The 16,043-nt window shown below is 40.6% G+C and overlaps 1 protein-coding gene across 1 annotated transcript; it reads right to left on the bottom strand.

The window, feature by feature from the left end:
- Window positions 1–3: 3 nt before the first annotated feature.
- On the bottom strand, window positions 4–9,926 carry LOC135717023 (uncharacterized; the record flags this gene model as incomplete). The annotated part of the gene is made up of 3 exons (XM_065239045.1): window positions 8,972–9,926; window positions 7,124–8,900; window positions 4–412 (listed from the first exon to the last, which is right to left on the bottom strand). Coding segments are annotated over exons 1-3 (2,331 nt in total), but the record flags the coding sequence as incomplete, so codon positions are not given.
- Between the last annotated feature and the right edge of the window lie 6,117 nt (window positions 9,927–16,043).

Raw genomic sequence — 16,043 nt, forward strand, 5'->3', positions numbered from 1 at the left:
GTATCCGAAGAACGGATTCATGCGACTAAAACTACCGCTGCTGGTGTTGTCAATAACCGTACCAGCATTGCTATTAGTCGCATTATCAACAATTCCACCGGAAGCAGTGCCAGCCGTTCCTCCGTCCACCGTGGAACGATGCATATCCTGGGAATGACCCGCGGCCGGATAGTTCGTCGACAATAATGGCGTCGGTCGCATCATGCTGGCATCCTGACGCGGTGTTCGCGGAACCATGTTCCATCGGCGGCCACTAGGAGAAAATCCACCATCTAGTGCACCATGGTGCTGACACGTGCGGAAGTGCCTCTGTGCAGGAATGGGCGAGTGCGACTGCTGAGGACTGTGGTACTGTCGGAGACGTTGATGCTGCTGCTGCGGCTGTGATGTTGAAGGACCAGGTTCCGGCAGCCTAAATAATGGAAAAATTAGAAGACAAAAAAAAAAGAAATTTAGAAGATAATAAACATACCGTTTTTTATGATTTTTGGTGCGTATTGCCCTAGGACGATTGCGCCACGTTTGGCCTAAAGTCGTAAAATCAAGCACATTAAAACTCATGAAGGAAAACCTTCACTGTTTTTTTAATCCATAATATTATGCATTATGCTAAACGACCATAAGCCAATCGACAAATAACGTTATGCCAAATGGCCATGATACCAAACGGCCTTATGCCAAACTACTTTAGGCCAAATGACCTACAACCTATCCTAGGATCACTAATCCGAAGTTGCGAGTGAGTTGCGATACGAAGATATCCCGAATGGTAAAATTAATCAACAAATAATCTGGATGATACCTCGAATACGTCGTTAAGTAACCAACCATAAATGACGTAGCATATTTTTTTACCAATTTAGGACCCGATCTCCCCCTTTTTTGCTAAACTTAATACATAACCGGTCACAATATCAGCAGATTCTCCTCCCCCCATAAGATTTTACGTCATGTTACGGCGAATGAGAACGACTCAAATTTGAGTTTAGTTCACTCATAATCGCCAAAAGTGCAGGAACTCAGCGATGAGTAAATTTGCCTCATGTTTTCCCAGGTTTTTCCAGGACTTTCCAGGGAAAAATTCCCGAATTTGAGAAAAGTAAAGATTGGATTCACTCAGTCTATTGATACTACTCCGAGACAGAATAAAATTTTCGACAATTTCCTCATTTTCCGCCAGATTTTTTAGGTTTTCCACAGGAAACCATGAGACAAATTTTACACATCGCTGAGTTCCTGCACTTTTGGCGATTATGAGTGAACTAAACTCAAATTTGAGTCGTTCTCATTCGCCGTGAAGGAATTCTCCTCGGAAATTACGAGGAACTTTGAAGTTGATCCCTTGCAAAAAGTGAAATCTTTCCTAGTTTGCAATATGATTGTAGTAACGGTAGAACCACACACGAAGTGACAGACAGTTAGTCGGCGAAGAAATCAATTAAAATAACGTGGTTTACAGTGATAGAATTTTCTTAGAAGCTTGTGTCATCAGCCACCAAATGGGCTGGTATTTTTGTTTTGATTTGATCATAGTTGATTTTGTGTGCAATGATCTTTGACAGTGTGCAAAGAGTCATTTTTTTTATGCATTTCAGTTTTGAGTAGAGTGAAAGAAATAGAACCAAAACATTCTTGTACATTTTGTGGAAATACTAGTACAATCCAGTAGTAGTGTTGCCATGTGGTACACTAAAAAATTGAAATAGCAGGTTAGTCACCAAAGTTTTCGAGCCGCTCCGTCTGTCACTTCGTTTGTGCTAGAAGGTCCCGAGGAAACGTGCTCAACATTTTGGCTCAGCTCTGGTACTCTATTCGTTCCCAAGCTAATCGATGCACCCCTCGAAACATAGGAAAATCCACGAACCCCTCATTTTATCTGTCAAACTTTCATAGCGAATCAAAACAAAACAACAAACAATTTATACTAGAATGGGATACGTTAATCAATTTGCTTGGGACCAATAGGCTAGTCAAGTAGTGAGCCAATTTAAAATCGTTAGCAGAGCTGCCAGGTGGTTTTATAAAAAATCTGTATCCACTCTATTAAAAAATCTGTACAAAATAACCATAAAAAGTGCTTAACCACTTATTCGGGCTATCGTACTAACCATACGGGATATAATTGCGCCATTTGTGATATCGTCCGTACTTATTTATAAGAGTGATATGAAGCCGTTTGAAAATGTATGGAGATTTTAGTTTCTATTCATTATCTTCCTGATAAGCAGTTTTAAATGCAAAAAAGTGCACGAGTTCATTACTATTTGATATTTTTAATATAGATGAATACAATTAATTACATCATTTGTGTGGTAGTTACACCGAAAAGTCGAGAGATGTCGCCCGCCAGTGCTGGTAAAATCATTTTTGCAGTATGGAGAATATCAGAAAATCCGCAATTTCTTACGAAATACATTTTCAATGCAAGTAAAATGTTTACGAGTTCTTGTATTTGTACCATTTTAATGTGCTCGGGCACTTTTCTTGTATTTAACATACATGCTTATATTGGAAATATTCAATTAATACTGTAAATCCCCATACAATCTCACAATCGTTTACCACCAGCTCCATATGCATCCGAAAGCGGTTGGTCCTCTGGTTGTGAACGGGCGTGACTGCGTTTTCCGTTGGAGGGAGTGAGAGAAGCATAAAAGAAACAGCAACGCCTCGAGCAGATCCCACTGCAAAAAATATGGTTTTTAGCACAACAATTAATTTTGGAGAGAAGGGGGTACGCTGATAAAATCGAGCAAGTTATTTTGTTTTTATAAATTTTGAATTTTTTTCTCAAGCATTTTATAAAAATCTGTATAAATCTGTATTGTAATTTAAAAATCTGTGATAAATCTGTATTCTGTATCGGGTCTGTATTAAGATTAAAAAATCTGTATAATACAGATAAATCTGTATAAATGGCAGCGCTGATCGTTAGTTTCGTGTTGATTGTTGGTAGTAGTGTTGCCATGTGGTACACTGAAAAATTGCAATAGCAGGTTCGTCACCAAAGTTTTCGAACCGCTCCGTCCGTATTGTGGCACAATAAAGGCCCACGCACATTAGATCCGGATCTGACGCGTTGCGGCAAAGTGACAGCTAAATCTATTGTTTAACTGTCAAATTTACGTCAACGCAACGCAAACGGATCTAATGTGGGGGCCTTAAGGCTGTCCACGAGACAGTTGCGATCAGCTGACTTTTTTGTTTGCCAAGAACTTTTGACAGATCACTGTTCACTCTCATATTAATTTCTGCTTTGTTTATGTTTACATTCAGCACCATTAACACCAGATCACTCACACACTCTTGATTTCTAGCTGTCAGTTCCACTGAGAAACGTCTCATCACCTTGTGATAGGTGAAGGCTTTTCCATAACATCGGAATTGGCCGTTGACAATCGCCGGTAGTCAGCAATATTGAGATTTTCACGCCCGGTTGTATTGGTGCGATATATGAGAGCGTGTTAGTGAAAATCCGAGGAAAATACATGACAAATCGCTATCAAACTCATTTTGACAGATCTAATTTCATACATTTTTTACTTCGGAGTCCAAGATCTTGAAAAGTTTGCAAGTTTGCAAGTTCGCAATGTGAAAAAAAAATCAAAGTTCTTCATTTCAAATATAGTTGCTAGCTTTGGAACTTGAAAAAATCTAATGATCCCTTATTTTGGAAATGTTCCCTTGTCTGGAATATTTATTTTTAAATAAAATTTCCTGAATTTTGAAGATGTTTCTAAATCTAGGATCATACAATTTCTAAGCATGAAATCAAAAACAAATGAAACCCACAGAATTTTTAGTTTTTTACTCCGAGATCTTGAATCTTGATTTTTTTTTCTGAGTTGGCGCAACATTTGTTTATGCAAAAATGGAATTCCCTTATAATTGGCTTCATAATACTCTTTAAAATCTTCTGCACAACACTTTTTGAATTCACTCTGAAATGATCTCTTAGCAATTCCCCGAAAATCATTGGAGTTCTCCTCAGCATTCACTTAGTATTCTCCTAAAATTCCCATGGAATTAAAGGGTGATACGGTCAAAATTTGGTCAAGGGAAAACGCGTGTAAATCGGTGAAATCGTTTATTTAAAAAATCAAATTAAATTTCTTTTTCAAGTTCAATTAGTATAAAATTCAGGAAAAATATTCAGTTAGGCTTCCGCTTTTCCAAATCCGAATTGCCGGGCCTTACGCTTGACCCCTGCCATCAGATTTTGTACAGCCACCTTGTCCACCTTCTTCACCGCAGAAAGCCAGTTTGCCTTGAACTGCTGCTCGCCCTTAGCAGTTTTTGACGTAGGACTACGTCTTTAATTTCTATACTGGGGGCCACATTAAAAAATCAAAATTCAGACATGTAACGAAAAATCCCAAACACGGACGCAACGATAGAGCGCAAATCGAACACACGATACATTTCGCATGCTCACATGAGCGAGCTCAATAGCTTTCGAGCAACGGACGGATAAACGTCGGAGACGACGTATGAGCGCAACAGCACGCATCGCACCAATACGAAGACAACGACGATGACGGAAACACCCACATCGACCGGAGAAAAGGCTTTCTGCAATAGGTAGCATGACTAGGCCGCCGTCATCCGGTCGGCATCGACTTGGTTTGGCCACCATTTGAAAAACAACCAGCCCTTTTCAGGGCCACCACTTCAAAAACGGAAAAAGTTAAGAACTAAATGATCAACTGTTCCGTCCACTAGATAGCGGTCCTACGTCAAGCTTACGTTCGTGCCCCTAGGCACAGACCCTTCTACTTTTTTGGTCTTCTTTAGGTTCCGCTTGACAATAGCCCAGTATTTCTCAATTGGGCGGAGCTCTGGCGTGTTGGGAGGGTTCTTGTCCTTGGGAACCACCTGCACGTTGTTGGCGGCGTACCACTCCATGGCCTTTTTACCGTAATGGCAAGATGCCAAATCCGGCCAAAACAGTACGGAACAACCGTGTTTCTTCAGGAAAGGCAGCAGACGTTTATTCAAACACTCTTTCACGTAAATTTCTTGGTTGACAGTCCCGGAAGCTATGAAAATGCTGCTTTTCAAGCCACAGGTACAGATGGCTTGCCAAACCAGATATTTCTTTGCGAACTTTGACAGTTTCATGTGCTTGAAAACATCTGCTACCTTTCCCCTTCCTTTTGCCGTATAAAACTCCTGTCCCGGAAGCTGCTTGTAGTCGGCTTTGACGTAGGTTTCGTCGTCCATTACCACGCAGTCAAACTTCGTCAGCATCGTCGTGTACAGCCTCCGGGATCGCGCTTTGGCCGTCGTATTTTGTTTATCATCGCGATTTGGAGTCACTACCTTCTTGTAAGTCGATAGTCCAGCTCGTTTTTTGGCTCGATGCACGGTTGTAGACGATACACCCAGCTTATTTGCGGCATCTCGGAGAGAGAGGTTAGGGTTTCGCTTGAAACTACCAGCAACTCTCTTTGTCGTCTCAGCGGCTTCCGGTTTTCGATTTCCCCCCGATCCAGACTTCCTGGCTGTCGACAAACGTTCCCCAAACACTTTAATTACATTTGTAACGGTTGATTTGGCAACTTTTAGCGATTTTGCCAGCTTTGCGTGCGAGTAGCTCGGATTTTCGCGATGCGCGAGCAAAATTTTGATACGCTGCTCTTCTTGCTTGGACGGCATTTTGACAACTGAAGAGTGAATTCCAAAATCAAAATAGGAGCAACATTCTACACACACACACCTTCAAAATGAGGGGTGTTCAGGTTTTTTAAATGCAAAATTCCGGAGTGATTTGAGATTTGGGCGTAATTGCTTTTGTAAACAAACACGTCAATTACTTATTTCTCTTGAATAAAAGTTCAATCTCACAAACAAACTATACCAAATGATAGAGGAATCATTCCTCTATCTCATGGTGTTATTACTTTTCGAGATTGAGCTTTTATTCGCGAGAAATCGGTGATTGACATGTTTGTTTACAAATGCAATTACGCCCAAATCTCAAATCACTCCGGAATTGAAAGAAATACGTCAAGTTGATATTGACCAAATTTTGACCGTATCACCCTTTACCATAGGGATTCCTGTTTAGTTCCGCTCAGAATCCCCATTAATTCTTTGAAATGCTCCTCATGATTTCATTGGAACTCTCTTTTGAATTTTCTAAAAATTATCACCGGAATATCCTCGAAATTGCTTTGAAATTTCCTTCACATTTTGTTGGAACTATCCTCGGAATTCGTAATTAAATTCGCTTCGAATATTCCTTGGAATTACCTTAAAATTTTCCTTAGATTCTTTTGGAATATTCCTAGGAAAACCATTGGAAGTATTTTCAGAATTTTCGATGAATTCATTTCAGAATCCCCTTTGAATTTGTTCTAAGAATTCATGGCGTAAATTTAAGTGATTCAACTAGCACAGAACAGAAGTGGAACTTCGGATCAGAAAGTAGCTCCACTTTTCATTGGCGAACACTAGCGCCTGCAGTAAAGGTGATTACTTTTAGAGGCCACAAATGGCCACCACGTAGGCTATACATGCACTTCCACTTAGAATTTTTAAATAACACACATCTCGGAAATTAATGCCCCATTTCTCCAGAAATTGCTACTTAATGTATGCTGCAGTACAGCAAACGTGGAGTAATAGTTTCATTGTGGTACGTATCGTAGAAGCTGATATTTGTGCTGTTAAAGTTTCGAAGTGCAATGATAGTAAGATATGCAGCATGCTATGATAGTGAACGCTACCACATCACATCGCTTGTTGAGCAGAAACACGAACCAAGTTTTGTTTGCACTTCCCCTTCTGTTCTGTGCTGTTAGCCTATGAAGTGGGTTCTATGATTAGTAGCTTTGATTCGCGTAAAAATAGTAAATACAGTCAATTTGCAGTTGATTTTTGTTTTGGAAAAGGTTTCTAATCATTCACCAATCCACAGAAGAAACCAAAAAACCTTTTTGAAGAGTTTGGTTCTTTGATTACTTTTTATAAAATAAGCTTCAAACCATCTTAATTAGATATATGTACATTACAACACATAGGACAATGGTCTCTTCAATCTGTTTTGTTTCCAACGATTCATGCCGATAAAAACTACAGAAAATTGGGAAAATTTCATGAATGATTATTCAATACTCACGTCGAACTCCGACCTCCTCCCGGATGGGTCCCGTAGGCCATGAATCCCGACGACCGGCTTACGAAATTACGCGCTTTCTGCTCCGAAGACGTTGGCGAACGTCCCAGACTGCTAAGACTGCGACTTTCGTCGATTCTTCTGTCGCCCATCCAACCAACATTTTCATCTTCAGATTCATTGGTCAGATCAATCGGTTCCCGCCCATTCTCCGCGTCTGGATAAACCACAACGACATCACTATCATCGCTGATACTGCTCGTATCGGTGACCCAATCCAGCTGCAGATCCGGTGCCGAGAGGACGTCACTTTGCTGCTGAGAATCCTGGATTTGTTGCGATTCGACCTTAGCACAATCCAATGGCAGCTCATCATTGTTCGGTTCTGGGCTGGGTTGGTTGTCCACTACATCCTCAAGGCTGCTTGTACTAGAATTGATCACCATCATGCTCGTATTCGTGGAGTTGTTCAGATTAGGACCGGAAGTATCGGCGTGGGCTTCATTGATGATGTCAGTTGTGTTTACCGGTTCCACTTCGACTTCGGTCAGGTCACTGAGATCACAACCTGCCTCCACATTGACATCGGATGTGTTTCTGATTTTGGCAGCAACGTCCGAGCCACCACTACAATAATCACCACAAGCATCGTCGTTGTCGTCGTCGTCGTCATCATCATCATCATCGTCGTCGTCGTCGTCATCGGAAAAAACCGGAAAGCGGTTCCCGTGCTTATTACCTCTATCCTGCTGCAAGATGTCTTGCAGGTGACGATTCAATCCACTTGGACCCGGCATTGGCTCTTCCGAGGGAACAGCTACTGTGGGAACATATATTTCCTGCTTGTCCGATTCAGCCTTACAATCTTCCTCCTTTTTGACTTGCGATTCCTGTTTAACGACGTTGGCACATTCTACTTTTGGTTCTTTCTTGATCATATTATGGTGGTTCTGACAGTTTCGTTCTTCACCTTGATTGGGCAAACAAAAATCACAGGGACAGTTATTTTCCTGTTTGATCTTGGCACTGTCGCCCATTTCCGGTTTCTCTTCCTTCTTGATTTGTAGGAGCAGGTTTTCGCAAGGCCTATTTGGTTCAGATAAACTCTCCTCCGGTTCGGCTTTGACCGGCGGCCGTGATCGGCTGGGCGGGGGTTCCCTTTTGATCAGTCTATAATCTACTGATCCGACCACCGGGTGATGGGCATGAGATCTCTCCAACTGTGTAGATTTTTTGGGTTTATTGTGTATATCACAGTTGTGGTGGCGTTTCCGGTTGAAACAACCACGCCCGTCTCGATCCCCACTACCAGCACCTGAGTAATGCGGCGTATGATGGAAGTTTTGATTGTTCCAGTTGGAAGTGGCTTCTTCTGAGGATCGCGGAGGTCTTGAGTAGGACCTCGGTCTCATAGCAGAGTTTGAGCCATCGCTTGAACCAGGTACTGGATCGACATTCACCGGTTGGCGTACAATGAAAGACCCGGTACCGGTAGGACGCGAACTGAAAGCTGTATGGTGAAAACTCGGTGAGCATCGATCCGATTGCATTATATGAGGCGAACGATGATGATGCTGGTGGTGATGAGATGGTAAATACCCAACCGAAGTGGGGCCAAACAAGCCAAAATTGGTGCGAGCCGTTTCTACATGCGCCGATGGAGGAAAATAAGCCATGTTATCGTAGAAATTGGCAGCATTCCGTCCCCGTGGCAGGACCAGTGGTGGCATATAGTCATGTAGGCCACCGGTTGCGAATAGCGGTGCGTCAACATCCAATTCTAGAACAATAACGAAGCAAATTCAGTTGCGATTAGTGAGTACTCGGTTGTTTAAGACAATAATGACCAACCTGAAGCCTCGGCTGAATCAACATTGGATTGAATTGCCGTGTCCAGAATATCCCGCAAGGTGTCAGGTCGAAAGACTCGACTGGAGGAAGGGGAAGAATGCATGTCTGTTTCGCCTCCGCCATTGGATCCCGTATTTTCATCCATAATTTCCGAGTTTTTTTTTTAGAACAATCCTTATCAACTAGAAACTCCGTCTCACTTGATGACACAGACAAATCTTCCAATAATGCTGCCTATTACAATACACATTATTTACACACCAATATTGATCATTGCACAGATTCACCTTACTGTTCGTAGTTAGGTCATATTTTCGTAAACAACATATTTTTATGGTTGTCACTCAGTACTTCATTTACACGAACCAATAGACTCCGAACGATCCTGCTCAGCCAAAATGTTCTACCATTGAACCAATCTTATCTAAATTAATCTAGCTTGCGTTTCAGTTCGCCTTACATTACAACAAATCCATCTGGTGCCATTAGATTGCAGCAAAATGGCAAATTTTCCTGTCTGCCTTTGAAGCCTTTCACGAGAAAAAAAAAAGTTGTGCGTATTGTTCTGTCTGTTTCTTCTACTTATTCACAATACAAAATTACACTTTTCGACAAAAGACAAATCGCAGCAGGATCCGGATGATCCATACTTGAAATTATGCGATTATTATGACTATTATTCACAGCTGATGAAACATAAAAACTAAAGAACCCGTCCGAGTGGTTGACATTATAATTTTGAAAGGAAAAACGTCGCAGTAAATTAACGCGATGACGACGTTCGACAACCATCGCACAAACGTAGGTTCAACACACACAAAACTAAACCCCGTTGTTGCTGCTTTTGTTGGCTGTTTTTTCGGTCAGACGGACGATTGGATCACTTTTTTTTACGAGTAAGCGAAATGACGGTGGCAAAGCAGCGGAGATCGATCGAGGACGAAATTCGAAGAGAGGTAAATAAAACGTCACTGATGGATCGTTCGAAGATAATGGCACTGGAGCTAATGACAGTTCGTGGAACTTTAGCTCAAACCGAGCTTTTAAAAGTCAAATTCAACAAGGGGCGACACAACTTTGATGTCAGAAAACAATTAGATAATGAGCTTTCATTAGGGCCAAATTGGTAAATGCCGCATCATACATAATCGAGGATAAAGCCTTGCCTTGATGCATGTCTGATGCATAATGCCTTGGTCAGACTACAGATTTATAACATGTTAAAGCGCTATCTTTATGGTGATTTCTATGTTGTAATTATTTGACAACCGTTAGTACTAGAATTTTGACTAGAATAGGGTACGTAATCGATTTGCTTGGGACCAATAGGCTACTAAAGTGGTGAGCCAATTTAAAATCGTTAGTTTCGTATTGATTGTTGGTATTACCACCGACAAACCGACTGACACTTAATTCTGACTTATGCCCGAAAATCGTAAACGGCCGATTTAAATGTGCAGTGATCCGAACTGTCAAAACCATAGGATTTTTTTGATCTAGATAAAAATAATTCGTCCAGAATAGATCAGACACGAACCAATTAATAACTGTTGCATGCGGGTTCATGGCATTGTTCAATATTTCCCGCGAACACGGAGTCAGATGTCAGTACACACACAAAAAAGTCATTGCTACATTCAAAAAGATCGTTGCTAAAATTAAAAGTTTGCATTGTTTCTTTTTGGTAGATAGCGGTTCACTTTTAAAATGAAAGTCAGCCAACTTTCACATTAAGAGTAATTGCCCGTTTACTACTTTTAAAAGTTTAAAATTTCAAAATAAATTGTACAACTGTCAAATGAAAAGCATTACAGTGTTGAAATTAATACTGGTTTAATTTTGTTTAACAACAAACTTTTTGGCATGAAAGTTTGATACAGTTGAAATGTCATGTCATGTTTTCAATTGAAATAACAAAATTTTCATCATAAAAATATTTTTATTTTATGTTCTAATGCTGTGTAAAATTTACAGTTTCTAATATGTAATAGAAAGGTTCATAAATACATTTAGCACAGACAAACAGACATAACACTCGCAAATTGTTCATCGAACAAGCATTTAACGGTCAATTTAAAAGTATCGTAGTTGGTAGTTGTGCGGTATCAAATACCCTCCGCATAGAGATGCGAGCCGCCCACTATCCATCACGCACATAACCCTGCGCACTCCTCAGCAGACGCGACGGGTGACAACGAGAACACGCAGCAATTGTCTCTCGACCTCTTTGCCCTCGGACCACGACCGCGTACGGACGCATAGGTAAACTCTCCGGAGAATTCCAACAACAGACACCAAACCTTACTCCGGAACAATCAGGCTTTTCTCCGGATAGGTGGAACCCTACATTGGCGATCCTGCCAGGAGGATTACTAGCCGGAAAATTACTATCGGATTTTAATTTTTTTTTTCTCTTGGCTGAAATATGGATGTGTCTTGCAGACCATCGGAGTATAGAAATAACCTAAAAATGCGATGGCGTGTCCAGATGACCGCCAGAATATTGGTGTCAGTGGTTTGTGACCTACAATGGTCCAAGGTGCGTCTAGAAGACCACCGGAATGTTACTTACAAATGCCTTGTGACATGAAATGGTGCAAGGTGCGTCTGGAAGACCAGCGGAACATTGATCGGAAATTAATTATGGTGCGTCTGGTAGACCAGCGGAACATTGATCGAAAGTAGATCATGGTGAGTCTGGAAGAACACCGGAGTAAAGCGGTAGAGGAAGTTGAAACTCTTCTTAGTTTTATGGAATTTTTTTGAAGGAATGTGGAAAGTGTGAAAATCCCTTTCATTTTTCCATTTGGTAGATAACACGGAATGTTTGACGAAGGAAAATATGTTCTAGTCCCGATCGTTTGCAACGATCCGGTGGATGAGTTGAATGTAGAACAGGTTGATGGATCATCTTATTACGCAGACGAACTGGAGGTTGCTGCTCACTAAACCGGTGAGAGTACGGATGAAAGATTGCGCCGTTTGGAGGAAATGGTGGGAAATTTTTCGGAAAATCGTTCGCCTATAACTGTGCCAGTGACGGACAATCTTGACCGAAGTGGAAGAAATTACTTCCAACCATATTTCCACGCTGGCCTTGCAGAGATCCGTTGGGATCTTATCCCTAAGCTTCCTAAGGACATTCCGTCGAATAAACTATGGGAATCTTGGCAAAGTTTCTTCGAAAATTTTGAGATACACGGTAAGAAAAAAGTACCCAACGGCCAGTTCACTTTTACCTACTTTTGACTAGTTTGTCTCATTTTCTCCTTCTAATGTTGTCAAAAAAGAAGGAGCAAAACCACCCAACAGGGGTAGTAAAGTGTGGGAACCCAACGTTGGGTATAATCATATTTACCTACTATTGGGTACAACTAACTTACTTTTGGTTAAAAAGCTAGTGGAAAATTCCATACGAACTGCACACAAGTAAATCAAAATTACTTTGACCCGCTTTACCTACTTTTGGGTTCCTGCACTATAGTGCCGAGATGAGTGAAAAGAACTTAATTTTGGGTACTTTTTTCTAACCGTGTAGCAGCGTAGTTGTCCACTTTCACTGGGTCATCAGAACGTGCTAAATTGTTGTACCTCTCGATGGGAAAAAAATCTACAGGACATAATTAATGCAGCAAAGGTAAGCACCTACTTGAGGTCGATGATTGACGCGGCCGCGGAGCATGAAGCCTTCCAAGCAATGCGTCAAATGAAAGGCGAATCAATCGTTACGTTCCATGCCAGACTGACCCAGAAAGTGCGACTCTGTGGTTATAGCACGATCGACCAAGCGCGTTTTATTCTTACTTAGCTGCTCAAAGGCATGGAAAACTGGAAGCTAGCAATGACTGCTAGGACATACGGACACGACGCGAGTTATGTCGTGCAGGCTGCTACGAGAGTTGAAGCATACGATGCAGGAGAGCAAGCTGTGGAAGTGTCGCACAACCCACTCTAATAAAAAATAACTATAAACGAATGATAACCCAAATCATTGAACTATTCCACAAATGGTTTGGATGATACCCAGAACACGTCGTTAAGCAAATTAACCATACAATTTTTATTAGGGCACCCGATGTACGAACATCCCGTTGTGAGAGCCAGCCTTTCCCAATGCTCGAAAAACAGGCGAAATCAGGAATGGTCAAGCGAATAGATTCAGTGGTAATTCTCAGGAGTACCGTCAGGAACGACGCACTCGACGCTGTAGATGTGGTTTTTCGTTCCACAAAGGGAATTCTTGCCCCGCGTTGGAAAAGAAATGTAATTCGTGCGGTCAGATTGGACACTTTGCCGTGATGTGCCGTAGGAACTTCGGAAAAAAATCACATCAATTACGTACAGGAAGATCCACGCAAGCATCTTCGACGTATTTTACCCTAACATGAAAGGAAAAATTAAGATTTCCAGGAGTATTCTTCGGTTTTGCTCATATGATCAGTGATCACCTCTTATCCGTTATTGACAAGGAACAAAGTACCACCAGTGATGCGAAATTTCATGACACTCACGTGACACTCGTTTTCGCATCAACCGACTATCGCTGACAGATCGTTTTGTCACGCAGTGAGAGTTAGAGCCATGGCAAACAACAATCACCAGTAATGGTCGCTGCTCACAAGCAAAACGTTACACTCGCAGCTGATGATGAAAAGCACAACGAAAACAGTAAAGACTTCTGCAGTACGATCATGAGAAAAAGCGAACCCGAATAGAAATTGTAATGTAGGAAACATCAGCAGACATCTTCAATACATTAAATTTTAACGTATATTGCTGTACCCTTAATGTATTCAGACTTCAGTGTGACGTCCAAGTACATAAAAATACATTAGCCTCAAACGTTACATCAGAATCAAACGTCTTGACGATGTAAAATTTGACATCAGAATACATCCAACGACAACAGAACCTAACGTTACATTAGAATCAAACTTCATCACGATGTAATATGTTGCACGCATAAAACATCAGAATACATCCAATGACAACAGAACCTAACGTTACATTAGAATCAAACTTCATCACGATGTAATTTGTTGCACGCATAAAACATCAGAATACATCCAATGACAACAGAACCTAACGTTACATTAGAATCAAACTTCATTACGATGTAATTTGTTGCACGCATAAAACATCAGAATACATCAAATGACAACAGAACCAAACGTTACATTAGAATCAAACTTCATCACGATGTAATTTGTTGCACGCATAAAACATCAGAATACATCCAATGACAACAGAACCTAACGTTACATTAGAATCAAACTTCATTACGATGTAATTTGTTGCACGCATAAAACATCAGAATACATCAAATGACAACAGAACCAAACGTTACATTAGAATCAAACTTCATCACGATGTAAATTGTTGCACGCATAAAACATTAGAATACATCATATGACACAACAATAAAAAGTGGCTTGCAGTGCAGTGATGCCTCCTATGCATAGTTTTGTGACATTATCAATTACAAATAAAATTGAACTCTTTAGAAGAGTGGAAACGCTAATAAAAGTGCACTTAGACCAACAATCAATACGAAACTAACGATTTCAAATTGGCTCACCACTTTTGTAGCCTATTGGTCCCAAGCAAACGATTAACGTACCCTATTCTAGTCGAAATTCTAGTACTACGAAATGTTTGTTTTGATTCGCTATGAAAGTTTGACAGATAAAATGAGGGGTTATTGGTTTTTCCTATGTTTCGAGGGGTGATTCGACAAGCTTGGGACCGAAGATAGTACCAGAGGTGAGCCAAAAAGTTGAGCTCGTTTCTTCGGGACCTACTTGTCTTAGAGTTACCTCTATGCTTAGACGTTGTATCATAGAGGTAACTCTAAGACCAGAAGGTCCCGAAGAAAAGTGCTGAACTTTTTGGCTCAGCTCTGGTACTCTCTTCGGTCCCAAGCTAATCGATTCACCCCTCGAAACATAGGAAAAATCAATAACCCCTCATTTTATCTGTCAAACTTTCATAGCGAATCAAAACAAACATTGTGTAGTACTAGAATTTCGACTAGAATGGGGTACGTTAATCGATTTGCTTGGGACCAATAGGCTAGTCAAGTAGTGAGCCAATTTAAAATCGTTAGTTTCGTATTGATTGTTGGTTGTATCGTCTTGACGCCTTCTGCGCACTTATTCTTCATTCACCAAGGAATATGTGCGATGAAGACACAACAACAATTTAACGTAAAACCGCACTTTTATTAGTGTTTCCGCATTCATAATCTCATAAATGTGCCCAATGCGCGATCCTCGACGCAATCATATAAAATAGCACATTGCGATTACAAGGTAGAGTTTACCACCATTAACTCTTGCACGACTGACATAGCCTCAAATCACTGAAAGAAGTTTTGGCATGCCCTGTGGGCAATGTTTATTTGTATGTAAAACAATGCCCTGGTGACGTTACAGTGCAAGAGTTAATTAGTGTTTTAATTGATTATTATCGTTTCAATTGAAAACCGATTTTACTCTTGTTCTGTACGTTAAACATAACGTCGGCTATAGTGTGCTGTACACGCTAACTTGAAAGTACCTATTAATGGTTGAAAAAGACCCATTTTGAAGAAAAGTGGCTTAACTCATTAAATGAGTAAATTTTTTACCCATTAATGAGTATCTGTTACCCATTAATGAGTAATTGTTAATCATTAATGGGTAACAGATACTCATTAATGGGTAAAATTGTTTAATCATCAATGAGTTAAACCACTTTTCTTCAAAATGGGTCTTTTTTACTCATTAATGAGTACTTTCAAGTTAGCGTGTATACCGCATCCGTGCGTATACGAATACACTTACTACCCCTGTTGGATGGTTTTACGTCCATACTTTTACTGTAGGGCTTTACACAGAAATTCAAAACAACCCAAAATTAAGTTCTTTTCACTCATCTCCCATGTTCCGTACAATAAGCCAAATTTGGGTAAACCGGCTCAAAGTAGTTTGCATTTAAGGACGGCAAAAAAAAATACCCATCGCTAAGTTATTTTCAATTTTTTCTACCCAAAATTAAGTTCAATTAACTCAAATTTGGGTATATCGCATAT

This window comes from Ochlerotatus camptorhynchus, unplaced genomic scaffold (assembly GCF_037179485.1).
Source record: "Ochlerotatus camptorhynchus isolate MF236.1 unplaced genomic scaffold, CSIRO-AGI_Acam_v1.1 ptg001440l, whole genome shotgun sequence".
Taxonomy (NCBI): domain Eukaryota; kingdom Metazoa; phylum Arthropoda; class Insecta; order Diptera; family Culicidae; genus Ochlerotatus; species Ochlerotatus camptorhynchus.